Source organism: Sus scrofa, chromosome 5 (genome assembly GCF_000003025.6).
Source record: "Sus scrofa isolate TJ Tabasco breed Duroc chromosome 5, Sscrofa11.1, whole genome shotgun sequence".
Taxonomy (NCBI): Eukaryota; Metazoa; Chordata; class Mammalia; order Artiodactyla; family Suidae; genus Sus; species Sus scrofa.
This window is the reverse complement of record NC_010447.5, coordinates 36,622,030-36,638,065: the sequence shown is the minus strand read 5'-3', so window position 1 is coordinate 36,638,065 and position 16,036 is coordinate 36,622,030. Positions and strand designations below refer to the sequence as shown.

General features: G+C 33.9%; 1 protein-coding gene across 1 annotated transcript in view; it reads right to left on the bottom strand.

The window, feature by feature from the left end:
• Nucleotides 1-16,036, bottom strand: part of TRHDE (thyrotropin releasing hormone degrading enzyme) — a 396,326-nt gene that overhangs the window by 25,143 nt on the left and 355,147 nt on the right. Inside the window, exons 16-17 of the mRNA XM_021092004.1 lie at nucleotides 11,092-11,259; nucleotides 10,153-10,293 (exon numbers count right to left, since the gene is read on the bottom strand). Coding sequence (XP_020947663.1) covers nucleotides 10,153-10,293; nucleotides 11,092-11,259 — 309 coding nt within the window. The remainder of the gene's footprint in view (nucleotides 1-10,152; nucleotides 10,294-11,091; nucleotides 11,260-16,036) is intronic.

The window sequence follows — 16,036 nt, the reverse complement described above, 5'->3', positions numbered from 1 at the left end:
GTTCACCACAATATATAAGGCAACTGCTAACAATCTTAAAAGGACAAATCGATGATAACACAATCATAGTGGGGGACATTAACAAAAAACTTCCAGCAATGGACAGATCAACCAGACATAAAATCAATAAGGAAACACAGGCCCTGAATGAAGCATTAAACCAGATGGACTTAATAGATATTTATAGGACATTCCATCCAAAAGCAACAGAGTACACATTCTTCTCAAGTGCACATGGAACATTCTCTAAGATTGATCACATCCTGGGCTAGAAATCCAACCTTGGTAACTTTAGGAAAATTGAAATCATATCAAGCATCTTTTCTGAGCACAAGGCTATACAACTGGAAATCAACAACAAGAAAAAATCTGCAAAAAACACAAACATGTGGAGACTAAACAACATGCTACTAAAAAACCAATGGATCACTGAAGAAATCAAAGAGGAAATTAAAAAACACCTAGAAGAAAATGAGAACAAAGATACAATACTCCAAAAGCTATGGGATGGAACAAAAGCCATTCTAAGAGGAAAGTTTAAAGCAATACTAGGCCACCTCAGGAAAGAAGAAAAAGCCCAAATAAACAAGCTAACATTACATCTAAAGCAGCTCAAGAGAACAGCCAAGACCTAAAGTTAGTAGAAGGAAAGAAATCAGAGGAGAAATCAATGAAATCAAAACGAAGAAAACCATAGAAAAGACCCAATGAAATGAAAAGCTGGTTCTTTGAAAAGAGCAACAAAATCGATAAATCTTTAGCCAGACTTCTCAAGAAAAAAAGAGAGAAGACTCAAATCAATAAAATTAGAAATGAAAAAGGAGAAGTAACAACGGACATCACAGAAATACAAAGGATCATAAGAGACTACTATATGCAACTTTAAGCCAATAAAATGGAAAACCTAGAAGAAATGGACAAATTCTTAGAAAAGTACAATCTTCCAAGACTAAACCAAGATGAAATAGAAAAGATGAATGGACCAATCACAAAAACTGGTATTGAAACTGTGATGTAAAAACTTCCAACAAACCAAAGTCCAGGACCAGATGGCTTCATAGGAGAATTCTATCAAACATTTAGAGAAGAGCTAACACCTATCCTTCTCAAACTATTTCAAAAAATTGCAGAGGAAGGGATACTCCCAAACTCATTCTATGAGGGCACCATCACCCTGATACCAAAAACAGACAAAGATACGACAAAAAAAAGAAAACTACCAGGCCAATTTTACTGATGAACTTCGATGCAAAAATCCTCAACAAAATACTAGCAAACTGCATCCAACAATACATTAAAAGGATTGTATATCACGATCAAGTGGGATTTATCCCAGGGATGCAAGGATTCTTCAATATCCACAAATCCATCAGTGTGATACACCACATTAACAGACTGAAGAATAAAAGTCATATGATCCTCTTAATGGACATGAAAATGCCTTTGACAAAATCCAACACCCATTTCTGATAAAAACCCTTCAGGAAGTGGGCATAGAGGGAAGCTACCTCAACATAATAAAGGCCATATATGACAAACCCACAGCAAACATCATTCTCAATGGCGAAAAGCTGAAAGAATTCTTGCTGAGATCAGGAACAAGACAAGGATGTCCCCTCTCACCACTACTCTTCAACATAGTTTTGGAAGTCCTAGCCATGGCAATCAGAGAAGTAAAAGAAATAAAAGGAATCCAGATTGGAAAGGAAGAAGTAAAACTATCACTATTTGCAGATAACATGATACTATACCTATAGAATCCTAAAGACTCTACCAGAAAAGTGTTAGAGCTCATCCATGAATGTGGCAAAGTCACAGGATACAAAATTAATACACAGAAATCAACAGCATTTCTATATACTAACAATGAATGATCAGAAAGAGAAATTAGGGAAGCAATCCCATTCACCATTGCATCCAAAAGAATAAAATACCTAGGAGTAAACCTACCTAAAGAGACAAAAGACCTGTACTCAGAAGACTATAAGATGCTGATGAAAGAAATCAAAGATGACACAAATAGATGGAAAGGCATACCATGCTCTTGAATTGGAAGAGTCAATATTGTCAAAATGACTATACTACCTAAGGCAATCTACAGATTCAATGCAATCTCTATCGAATTACCAGGGACTTTTTTCACAGAACTCAAACAAAATATTTTAAAGTTTGTTTGGAAGCACAAAAGACCCAGAAGAGCCAAAGACATCCTGAAAAAGAAAAATGGAGCTGGAGAAATCAGGATCGCAGATTTCAGACTCTACTAGAAAGCAACAATCACCAAAACCATATGGTACTGGCACAGAGACAGAAATACATAGATCAGTGGAACAGGATAGAAAGCCCAGAATGAAACCCACACACCTACAGCCAACTAATCTATGGCAAAGGAGGCAAGAATATACAATGGAGAAAAGACCGCTTGTTCAATAAGCAGTGCTGGGAAAACTGGACAGCCACATGGAAAAGAATGAAATTGGAAACTCCCTAACACCATACACAAAAATAAACTCAAAATGAGTTAAAGACCTAGATATAAGACCAGACACTATAAAACTCTTAGTGGAAAACATAGGCCAAACATTCTCTGACATAAACGACATCAACATCTTCTCAGATGCACCTCTTAGAGTATTGACAATAAAAACAAAAATAAACAAATGGGACCTAATCAAACTTAAAAGTTTCTGCACAACAAAGGAAACCCTGAGCAAAACCAAAAGGCAACCCACCGAATGGGAGAAAATCTTTGCAAGTGAATCAACTGACAAGGGATTCATCTCCAAAATTTATAAACACCTTCTGCAGCTCCATACCAAAAAAACAAATGACCCCATCCAAAAATGGGCAGAAGATCTAAACAGACAGTTCTCCAAAGAAGACATACAGATGGCCACAAAACACGGGAAAAGATGTTCAACATCACTCATTCTTAGAGAAATGCAAATCAAAACCACTCTGAGTACCACCTTACACCAGCCAGAATGACCATCATCTAAAAGTCTACAAACAATAAGTGGTGGAGAGGGTGTGGAGAAAAAGGAACCCTAGTACACTGTTGGTGGGAATGTACATTGGTGCAACCACTGTGGAAACCACTGGGGAATGGAGATTCCTCAGAAAACTAAAGATAGAACTACCATTTCACCCAGCAGTCCCACTCCTGGGCATCTATCCAGGGAAAACCATGACTCACAAAGACGCATATACTCTGGTGTTCATTGCAGCACTATTTGCAATAGCCAAGACATGGAAACAACCTCAATGTCCATTGACGGAGGAGTGGATCAAGAAGATATTGTACATATACACAATGGAATATTACTCAGCCATTAAAAGGAATGAAATACCAGAATTTTTAGCAACATGGATGGACCTAGAAATTGCCATGCTAAGTGAAGTCAGCCATACAATGAGACACCAACATCAAATGCTTTCACTGACATGTAGAATCTGAAAAAAGGACAGACCAAACTTCTTTGCAGAGCAGATGCTGACTCACAGACTTTGAAAAACTTATGGTCTCTGGAGGAGACAGTTTGGGGGGTGGGGGGATGTGTTTGGGTTATGGGATGTAAATCCTGTGAAATTGGATTGCTATAATCATTATACAACTACAGATGTGATAAATTCATTTGAGTAATAAAAAAAAATGAAATACTAAAAGGGCTCCCCTAAATAAAAAAGAGATGAGAAAACATAGGATGGAATAAGTCACACTTGGAAAGTAATCACTTAAATAAGGCAGTATACAGATCTAAGAGGAAAAAACAAAACCTGTTGTAAAAGTGACAATAAACCAATGAACAGCAAAAGAATAAAAATGCAGATGTTTAAAAAAGTACATCAAATCATAAAATGTGGGGAAGGAGAGTAATATAATCTAGACTCTTATTTTTCCTTTTTAGGGCCATGCCCATGGCATATGGAAGCTCCCAGGCTAGGGGCCTAATCAGAGCTAAAGCTGCCGGACTATGCACAACCACAGCAATGCAGGATCTGAGCTGCATCTGCAACCTACACCACAGCTTATGGCAATGGTGGATCCCCCACCCTCTAATGGAGGTCAGTGACCAAACCTGCACCCTCATGGATACTAGCTGGATTCATTTCTGCTGTGCCAAAACAACCATTCTTTTTTTTAAAGAATGTTTTTTAGCCTATATGACTGTCAGGCTAAAGTGAGTAGATATAGGAAGGAGTTAACACACTCAAAAAGCAGGGCAACCACACAAATCAAAACCAAATACATTCACAAAAACTAAAAAGAAGAGGACACAAGCATAAAATAAAAGGAAATTACCCAACAGAAGAAAAGAAAGGAACAAAGGAGAAACATAGAATCAACCGGAAAACAAGGTTTAAAATGGCAATAAATACATTTTGATGAATAATTACCTTAAATGTCAATGTACTGAATGTTCCAATCAAAAGATATAGAGTGGAAGACTGGATGAAAAAACAAGAGTCTACAATATGCTGCCTGCAAGAGACTCATGTTTGGGCAAAGCACATTTATAAATTGAAAAGGAACTGAAAAAGATATTTTGTCTGAGATGAGTATTGCAACTCCTGCTTTTCTTTTGCAATACTCATCTCAGACAAAATAGACTTTAAAATGAAGGCTGTAAAGAAAAAGCACACTTTAATAATAAAAGGATCCATTGAAGAAGAAGATATTATACTCATCAATATATATGTCCCTAATATAGCAGCATCCAAATAAATAATACATATTACATAACAGAAATCAAAGGAGAAATTGATGGGAATACAATAATGGTAGGGGACTTTAACACCCCACACACATCAATGGATAGATCCTCTAGACAGAAAATCAGTAAGGCAACAGAGATGTTAAATGACACAACAAAAAATTTACACTTAATTGACATATTCAGGACATTACATCCAAAAAATCAGAATATACATTCTTTTCAAGTACACATGGAACATTCTCAAAGATTGACCACATCCTGGGGCATAAAATTAACCTTGACAAATTTAAGAATACAGTAATTATTTCAAGTATCTTCTCTGACCACAATGGCATGAAACTAGAAATCAATTATGGGAAAAGAAATGATAAAAAACTGACTACATGGAAACTAAACAACATGCTACTAAAAAACCAGTTGTTCAATGAGGAAATCAAAAGTGAAATAAAAAAAATTCCTCTAGACAGATGATAAGGAAAACACAGCCATTCAAAATGTATTGCATGCCACAAAAGCAGTGCTTAGAGTGAAGTTCATAACAGACTTGCTCAAAAAAGAAGAAAAATCCCAAATCAACAATTTAACCTATCATCTAAAAGAATTAGAAAAAGAAGAACAAATAAAACCTAATGTCAGGAGAAGGAAGGAAATCATGAAGATCAGAGAGGAAATCAATAAAATAGAGATCCAAAAAACAACAGAAAAACATCAATAAAACCTAGAGCTGGTTCTTTGAAAGGGTAAATGAAATTGACAAACCTCTAGCCAGACTCACCAAGAAGAGGCAAGAAAAAACCCAAACAAAATAAAAAATGAAAAAAGGAAAAATCGCAACAGATACTGCAGAAATTAACAAAAAAACATAAGAGAATACTATGAACAATTATATGCCAACAAATTTGACAACCTAGAAAAAATGGACAACTTTCCTGAGACATACAGCCCACCAAAACTGAATGAAGAAGAAATAGATCAACTGAACAGACTGATCACTAGAAATGAAATTGAATATGTAATAAAAATACTTTCTACAAACAAAAGTTCAGGACAAGATGGCTTCATAGGCAAATTCTTCCAAACATACAAAGAAGAACTTAAACCCATCCTGCTTAAAATTTTCCAAATGGTTGAAAATGAAGAAATTATCCCAAATGCATTTTATGAAGGTACCATAACCCTAATACCAAAACCAGACAAAGATACTACCAAAAAAGAAAATTACAAGTCAATATCTTTGATGAATATGGACACAAAAATTATCAACAAAATTTTATCCAACCAAATACAACATATAAAAAAGATTATCCACCACAACCTAGTGGGATTCATCCCAAGTTCACAGGGATGGTTCAACATATGCAAATCAATCAACGTCATACACCACATTAACAAAAGAAAAGTCAAAACACACATGATCATTTCAATAGATGCAGGAAAAGCATTTGACAAAATACAGCATCCACTCATGATAAAAAAAAAATCTTACTAAAGTGTGTATAGAGGGAACATACCTTAACATAACAAAAGCCATTCATGACAAATCCACAGCCAATATAATACTCAATGGAGAAAAGCTGAAAGCCTTCCCACTCAATGTAGAATAAGACAAGGATGCCCACTCCCACAACTTTTATTCAACATAGTACTGAAAGTCCTAGGCATAGCAATCAGACAAACAAAAGAAATAAATGGTATCCAAATTGGAAGAGAATAGGTAAAATTATTATTCTATGTAGATGACATGATACTACATATAGAAAACCTTAAAGACTCCATGCAAAAACTACTTGAACTGATCATGAAAGTAAAAAAGTATGAAAGCAAAGTATCAGGATAGAAGAAGATTAACATTCAGAAATCAGTTGCATTTCTATGTATTGAATATTAGAAAAGGAATATAAGAATACAATACCTTTTAAATCGCACCTCCAAAAACTAAATACCTAAGAGTAAACCTGACCAAGGAGGTAAAAGACTTCTCTGCTGAGAAGTACAATACAATAATCAAGGAAATTAAAGATGATTCAAAGAAATGGAAAGATATTCCATGGTCCTGGATTGGAAGAATCAATACTGTTAAAATGGCCATTACCACCCAAAGCAATCTATAGATACAATGCAAGCCCTATCAAATCACCCATGACATTATTCATAGAACTAGAACAATCAAATAAAAGACCCAGAATTGCCAAAGCAATAGTGAGGAACAAAAGCCAAGCAGGAGGTATAACTCTCCCAGACTTCTGACAATATTACAAAGCTATAGTAATCAAGACAGTATGGTACTGGTACAAAAATAGACATACAGACCAATGGAACAGAACAGAGAACCCAGAAATAAACCCAGACACCTGTGGTCAATTTATCTTTGACAAAGGAGGCAAGAATAGAAAATGGGAAAAAGTCTCTTCAGCAAGTGGTACTGGAAACACTGGACAGTTACATATAAATCAACAAAACTAGAAGGCACCCTCACACCATGCACAAAAATAAACTCAAAATGGCTTAAAGACTTAAACATAAGACAAGACACCATCAAACTCCTAAAAGAGAACAAAGGGAAAACATTCTCTGACATCAACTATACAAATGTTTTCTTATGTTTCCCAAAGCAATGGAAATAAAAACTAAAATAAACTAATGGGGCCTAATCAAATGGACAAGCTTTTGCACAGCATGGAAAACCTTAAATAAAAACCAAAAAGACAACCTATGGAATGAGAGAAAGTAGTTTCAAATAATGCAACTGACAAGGGCTTAATCTCCAAGATATACAAATAATTCATATGACACAACAGCAAAAACAAACAACCCAACAGAAAAATGGGCAGAAGACCTAAATTGACATTTCTCCAAAGAAGACATACACATGGCCAACAGGCACATTAAAAAGTGCTCAACATCAATAATTATCAGAGAAATGCAAATCAAAACTAAAATGAGGTACCACTTCACACTGGTCAGAATGGTCATCATTAGTAAGTCTACAAATAAAAAATGCTGGAGAGGGTGTGGAGAAAAGGCAAGTCTCCTACACTGTTGGTGGGAATGTAAATTGGTACAACCACTATGGAAAACAGTATAGAAAGCTAAATATAGAACTACCACATAATCCAGTAATCCCACTCCTGTACATATATCTGGACAAAACTTTCATTGAAAAATATACATGCACCCCTATGTTCATTGCAGCACTATTCGCAATAGCCAAGACATGGAAACAACCTAAATGTCCATAAACAGCTGAATAGATTAAGAAGATGTGGGGTACATATATACACAATGGAATACTCCTTAGCCATAAAAAGAACAAAATAATGCCATTTGTTGCAACATGGATGGAACTAGAGATTCTCATACTAGGTGAAGTAGGTCAGAAAGAGAAAGACATATGCCATATGATATTACTTATATGTGGAATCTAATATATGGCACAATGAACCTATCTATAGAAAAGTAAGAAACTTGTGGACATGAAGAACAGAACTTGTGGTTGCTGAGGGGGAGGGGAAAGGGCAGGGGGAAAAAATGGGACGGACTGGGAGTTTGGGGTTAGTAGATGCAAATTATTGCATTTGGAGTGAATAAGCAGTGAAATGTATAGCACAGGGAACTGTATCTAATCATTTGTGGTGGAACATGATGGGGAATAATGTGAGAAAAAGAAAATATGTGTGTGTGTGTGTGTGTGTGTGTGTGTGTGTGTGTGTGTATACCTGGGCCATTTTGCTAAACAGCAGAAATTGCCATTATAAATCAAATATAATAATAAAATTTTAGAAAAAGGAAGATTAGAGGAAAATGATGATTTAGCTTTGCAGGTACACCCCAGTAGGAAATCTCAACAAGCAGAGGTCTATCATGGGGTGAAGATTAGGTGAAATATATGAGTTAAAGATACAGATTTAAGAGTGATTCAAAGTACAAAAACAGATGGCTACAAAACCAGGGAGAAATGCAAAGCAGGAAGTAAGGACAGTTCCCTTATGAAATTTGATATTCAAAATTTGACAGAAGAGTAGAAAATGAAGAAGACAATCCTTTTTGTCAAGATAAACACTGCCCTATCTTTAGAAATGCTGAAACCTCAACCTTTCTACTTTAAAAAATATATATAACGGACTTTAGTTTTATAGCAGTTTTAGATTTACGGAAAAATTGAGCAGTTAATTGAGTTCCCACATGCCTTTCCTCCCTCAGTTAATGGAACAAAGAGGTCATTGGACTGAAGTGGTTTTAATGCTGTTTCAATCTTTCTATCTTTTGGTTAGAGATCATGAAACAAAACAGGCAAAATAGGAGCCAAACATTTTTTGGTAGGGACTATAAACTACACATGAATTAGACTGAACTCTGATTAACAAAAGCACTGTCTAAAGAAACTCTGGGTATTATTAGATTTGATACTCTTTAGAGTGAAGTGCTTGTACATATATGTTAATTCTGCCTTCTGTCTATTCATCATACTTAGTGCATATCTGCAAAGCACATTCTAATCTTTCAATCACTCCAATTTCTGAGTTTAAAAATACACACACACACACACAAAAAGCCAATGTGCCTTTTAGGAATATCAGTATTTTCTAATAATGAAATACAATAGATATATATTTTAACATGACACATCCATTCAAATTGAACTCTCTCTACAAGGTCAATCAATAAAAGCGTACTTTAAAGAAATTAAGTTTATACAACAGTTTTTATGAGACAGAACAGTAGGTATGCTGTCTGGGGACATTTAAGTTTGAGAACATGCAGCATTTACTTGCTCTATAATAAATTTAATTTTAAAACACCATAGAGATTATCAAGGTAATAAATTAACATTTATTAAAATATATTTAAATACATAATGGAATATTTTCTAAAATTGAGGCTGAAGAAATCTCAACATGAAGTAAGATGTCTCAGGAATAAATTCTACTGCAACTGGAATTATACAGCATTCAAATATTTCTCTTGTATACCATGATTTTATTTTGGGTATTTTATTTTATATATATATATTTAATTTTAAACAATTCTATAGAAGTCATTAAAGTTTTCTTATTATAATACCATTATGTATGATTCATAAATCATTTTTTTCTACAACACACTCAGGATATAGGATTTTAATGACATGATTTTTTTTTTCAACCTCAGACAGTTTGATAGATTTTCCAGGAAAGCTGCAATGCTAAACCTTTTCACTCTGCACATTTCCATATATAATTATGGTTATCAATCTTTAATAAATGAATAATGTTATAGAACTGTTAAATTAATTCTCAGTTTCACAAGAATGGCAACACCCATCTTGGCTGACTACTTCAAAATCTAATTCTATTATCTGAATCTTGGTTCTAACACACCAAGTTGGGCCTTTATCTCTCATTTGTCACCTTTAATTTACTCACTGCAGTATGAATGATTGAACTCTTATTTTTACCTGGTATTTAATATCTTCCATTTATCTCTGAAAAACTTCCAAGCAAGATCTCGGCCATGTGGATTTCGAGCTACATGGATTATCACATCAATTGCATCTTGATCCAGCACCACCTCAGAATTCAGTGATAGATTTAAAAGCCTTTAAAGGATAGAATTGTGGAGGAATTTTAGTCCAATAACAAATAACTTTTATTAATTTACCAAAATTACATGGTTTAATTTATCAAAGTCTTCAAAGAATAGTCCAGTGTAAACTTTAGTAATATAAATTTATCAATAGAACATTTTGTGTTTATAAAAGGAGGAATATCAAATTCATAGTATTTTAATTCATATATGTGTGTGTATAATATATATATGTATATTTTTGGGGACCACACCTGTGGCATATGGAAGTTTCCAGGCTAGGGGCTGAATCAGAACTGCAGCTGCCAGGCTACGCCATAGCCACAGCAACACCATATCAGAGCCACATCTGTGACTTTACACTGTAACTCACAGCAATGCCAGATCCTTAACCCACTGAGTGGGGCCAGGGATCTAACTCGCATCCTAATGAATACTGGTCAGGTTCATTAACAGCTGAGCCACAACAAGAACTCCCTTAATTAATATATTAATTAAAGTCTAAAAAAAATTGTGGGTGGAGAAAACACAATTCTGGTTTGATGATGCCAACTCACTTTAAAAATCTTTTAAATAAATATTTTTATAATGAAATATTATCATATATATGAAAAATATATAAAATACTTTTAAACAAAGGTATATCTTTCAAATCAATAAGATTTAGTCATATTAATATGGCAGTTTTCCTTAGTTCTAGAAAGACATATTTTAGTGTAACTAGCATATATTTAAGGACATAAAAACAAGTTCAGAATGGTTTAACAGAGAATACTCTTATTACACAACTTTTAAAAATTAACTAACCCACCTATTTAATAAATTCCTGTCATCACTGCAAGTTAAAGCTTCCAACAATATCTTCTTTTCAGAAATGGCCGTGGTGGAGTGGAATTTCATCCATATGAATTCCCAGACATCCTCATCTAGTAGTGAAACTCCTGTACAGTAGACGATGTCTCTAACATTTAGTGGTATTCTAAAGAAGCAACCCATGGTGGTTTTCTGTTAATTAAAAGCTTCATAGTATTGAAAATAAAGACAGATGCTGCTTTACTACAGTCAATTTTTAAAAAGATGGTTTTGTTAATTAGATTTACCTGAAAGAGAATAATACTACATAGTAATAATATTCAAAAATGTTGGTGACTAAATGAATTTTAAAAAGTATTTTATTTAAAGACAGTTTTGAATGTAATTTTTCTATTTTCAAACTATATAAACAAAAGTCAGAATATAAAGGTTTAAAAAAATACAGAGTGCAAAAAAAAATATAGAGTGCCTTATATTTCCACCAACATTAATATATTTATCAACCCCCAATTTTTGTCCTATAATTGTTAGGCCCAAGAATGACAAGAAAGTACTGGATTAAGAGACTGACTAATCTGTATTAAATAGAAACATCTCTTAAAATCTCTGACAATTTTTTCTAAAATTATTTTTTTCATATATCTCTCCAAATTTTGGAACCTAGATTATTAATATAGATAATAAACTGATCATAAGTAGTCAATTTTAAGAAAGTACTTTTCCCCTATGTTCATAAAAATATAAATAGACTATAAAAATAGACTAAATTTTGACTTCAACACCACACTAAATGATACAGTGAGAAACGATAGTGGATTTAATTAGTCTTGGCTATTTATAACCTGTAAATTCTCATGTGTACTTTCCTGTAGCAATTTTTTACTAAATATTATTTTTTCAAGTTTTGATATATACCCAACATTAAAAAAAAAGTCAACTCTCTGAAAGACTCCAATACTTTAATTAAAAATACATTTCGGCTGTGCATAATATTTAACAACCTAATGTTCAAATTTCTCATTTATAATTTGATTATGGCTACCAATAATAAGTGTTTTATCTGGATACCAAAACAATCCCTTTTAAATATTTAGGAACTTGAGGGTTAAAATGCCACTTTGGTTAGAGGACTATTTGGAAAATAGGAGGAAGCACCTGAATCACACCCAGTAAGATCATCTTCATGTTCTTTTAAGCACCTAAGTAGTCTGGATACTGAGGATTGTGTATCAGGATAGCAAATGTGTAGAGTTGCTAGTGCTATCATACAAAATTCATGGTTCCCAGAAATGGCTAAAATTATACTTTTCTGTCTCTTCCTACCAATAATTAAAGTGTTTGGAGAAAAGTTATTTTAACCTTGCTGACCGAAGCTTTTTTCCTTTGTGGCATTTGAAGGCAAGAATTTTATCTGTTTGTTTGATTTATTTTGTTTTTGAAGAAACAAAAGGAATATAGACATCAGAGGACAGAAAATAGCTTCACATCTTTCCTCTGTCTTCCCTCTTAGCCCTGGAACCCTTTGAAGAAAGTACCAATAAGAGTCTTCCCACTGTTTGGTGAAACATTCTTCTCCCTGCTCTGTTTATGACTAGCTTGCTCACAGTGCATCTGAAATCACTAAGGAAAACATCCATTTTGAAGAGTGTATAGGTCCCAATAGATACCACATAAGATTACAAAAATGCCTCCATTCTTAATAACTACAAAAAGAGAGTCTACAAATCTAGTCATTCTTTAAATAAACAGCCAGAAAAGAGGAGTCTTTTCCTCCAAATCTTACACAGTACAGAGCACAATGTTATATTATTGTCATGATTTTGGCTAAGAGATCATTATAAAAATTTGCAAGTTACAATAAAATGTCTCTTTAAGTCATGAACTGATAGATCAATGCATATCAGACCTAAGAGTAATGGATTAATTTCTAAAAGAAATTCCTTAGGCAATTAATACACCAAAGAGTTCAGGGATGGAGCCCAGTGAATTAGGTTTGTTACTGTCTATGAAACTAATCTCCAATGTTTAACAGAAAAGGCATACAAAAATAAAGGAAAAGAAAAAAAGAAAAAAGAAAAATCATTTAAACTATGTTCCTTAAAAATCACTTGATTGTCAATAGCCCTTATATTTATAATTCAGTAGTTGCTATTGGCTGATACTGAACTGTGCAAGATGCATATACAAATGAATAAATGGATTGGTCAGTTTGAAGCCTTGGACACTAGCTAAAGGGACATCAGAAGTAGAAAAATTGTTATTTAGTCTATATGATTATATGATGATATTTGTATTATAAACTTCTGTTTTGCAGGAGAAGAAACTTTTCTGAAAGAGAATATTTTGCACTGTAGCAACATTATAGCAAGTCGAGAACCAGGATGACCTATACATGAAAGTTTCCAGTTTTTATTGGTTTCGCAATAGCCAAAGGTGATAAAAGATACATAGATTTCTACTAGTAGTAATAATCAGTTAATAGTCACTCAGAGCTAACTTTTGTTGTTCAATAAAACATGAACTTATAGTAAGTAAAAACAATGAAAAAAATTTTATAAATATATGTGTAAATATATCTCCTTTGAGAGGGTATTATCACCAACCCTGGGCATAACTAGTAGCCTGAATCTAATCTATCATTCCCTTAGTGCTGAACTGGCCACAGACGTCACCTCCACCCCCGTTTTTCATTACTCTTTTTAATCCATAGTTTAATCAGTCACCTTTGAGAAATATCCAACATAGGCAAAAATAGTTTTCCAACAGTAAGCATCCATTCTGCTAACCAGAATTGAATGATACTTGTTAAAACACAGCCTCTGGGTGACTGAAAGGACACAGACAAGGGGTGAATTTAAGAAGCTGCTGTACGACCAGCCAGTCATACACAGACCAAGAGAAGGAATCTTGCAAGGGCACCTAACAATGAAGTGCTGGATGGAAGGACAAAGACCCCATCTTGAAGGAACCTAAAAAAAGCGGTCCTGGGCAATGGAGGCTTTTGAAAGCAAAGCTGTCCAGAATAGCAGCAGATTCTGTTTTTGAAGCTGCAGCCCCAAACCAAGAGAAAAGAGCATAGAATTTGGATGTGCTCTTCAAGAAACTGCAAGTTGCGTTTCAGCTCACGAGTAGTTGTCCCCCTGTGCATAGCAGATATATCAAATTTGATTACTATGAAAATGAGACTCATGTATGTTTACATATATAATCTGAAGCCCGTTGATAGTCCATTGAAAAATAGCCCTCAGTCTCAGCTACAAATCCCCAGGCTCTCAGGAAAGAAATGGCTGTGTTAGCAAATGCTGGGGGGTATACCTCTCTTAAGACTCCTAAGGCTCCTTAGAACAAGGGCAGAGTGGATTAATCTGAAAATACCTCTCTGATTTCTCTATCATCTCTTCCCAACCCATCAGCTCCTCGTCTTCCTTACCCACCCGCCAGATAAAGAATCCATGTATAGTTCACAAGATTCTTTGTACTCATCACTGAAAATAAAACAATATTGGTGAGCAATGAATTTGCCAAGGGCCCTTGATTCCCAATGATTTCCATTGTTAACGAAACCCCCTTTGGTTGCTAAATTTGTAAAGAAGTTCTAATAACATTTTAGCAAAATGATTGCTCTGGGGACAGTTTAAGATCTCTTTGTATAAACCAAAGTCATTAGGAACAAATGAAAAAGCTCATTTGTTTGTAAAGCATGAGCTGAAAAACCCACAGAACCCATAGTTATGAATAGTACAAATGAGTCCTGTGAGATTCTTGATATTAGGATTACAGGGAGACAGGGCCTCTTCTCGTGAACATGGAAATTGTTTATGAAAGTGTGACTATCCCCACGGTCATTTCTCTTTAACTGCTGCCTCAAAAGTAAATCTTTTAGAGGAATTTTACATTGCGGAAAGGAAAGCTGTGCTTGTTTTTCTCTAGGTATGGTATATGATATAGACAGGAGCAATGAGCTAGTCTTTCCTAAGCTGCCATCCTACAGGATGAATGGGATAATGCTTAGCCAAAAGGAAGCACCTTTATCTCTTTAGGATACTAACATTGCAGAAATGATTACCTAACTAGTGTATCTTGGAACTATATTTCATGCTACTCTCATATTAAATAGCATGATGACAGAGCTCATGATAAAAGTATGATAGAGTATGATGACAGAGTAAGATAAAAGTTTTGAAAGCATAAAATTTATTTTTGTATTTTTGGCAATATGTTTAATCTTTTTTACCTTTGCCGAAGCAAATGCCTAAAAACTAAAAGTTTGGGGCTGGAAGTTTAAAAATTAAGTAGGGGGACAATTAAAGACACACATCTTTTAGGAAAAAAATTTTACTGAGTTAAATAATCATGATGATATAGTGGGATTAATAGTTTAAATCACAGTAAATTGGTATTTTAGTTATTAAATGGAAAATTGTGAAGGACATTGGTAAATTAAAATAAATAACTAGGACATTTTCCAAAGATTTTGCTATGAAAGTTTTCATTACTGCGTTGTTTTTTAAGGTGAAAAACGAGGCCTCATCTAACAATGAAGAACTGGTTTAAGATATAAATAGCAACTGAGAACGGTATTGCAGATTTATATTTAATGATATGGAAAAATATACTATTTAATTTGATGAAATATATTATTAGGGACAGAGTATAACATTAATATAATATCACTGTGTTAAATTTAAAGGAAAATATTATTATTTATGTTGGAAGATTTTTGAAAGGATAAACAGGAGAATATTAACATTAGCCTCTAGGTTTGGGGATTATAGGTAACTAGTCTTTCCTTTTTTAAATCGCATATCTCAAATTTAATAACAATAACTTTTACAGTTACTTTAAAAATAAATACATAATTAATTTTTAAAGATAAAATTCTGTTACTATTAGAATAAAATATATCCCAATATAAAAATGCTATTGAAGAATATATAGAAATA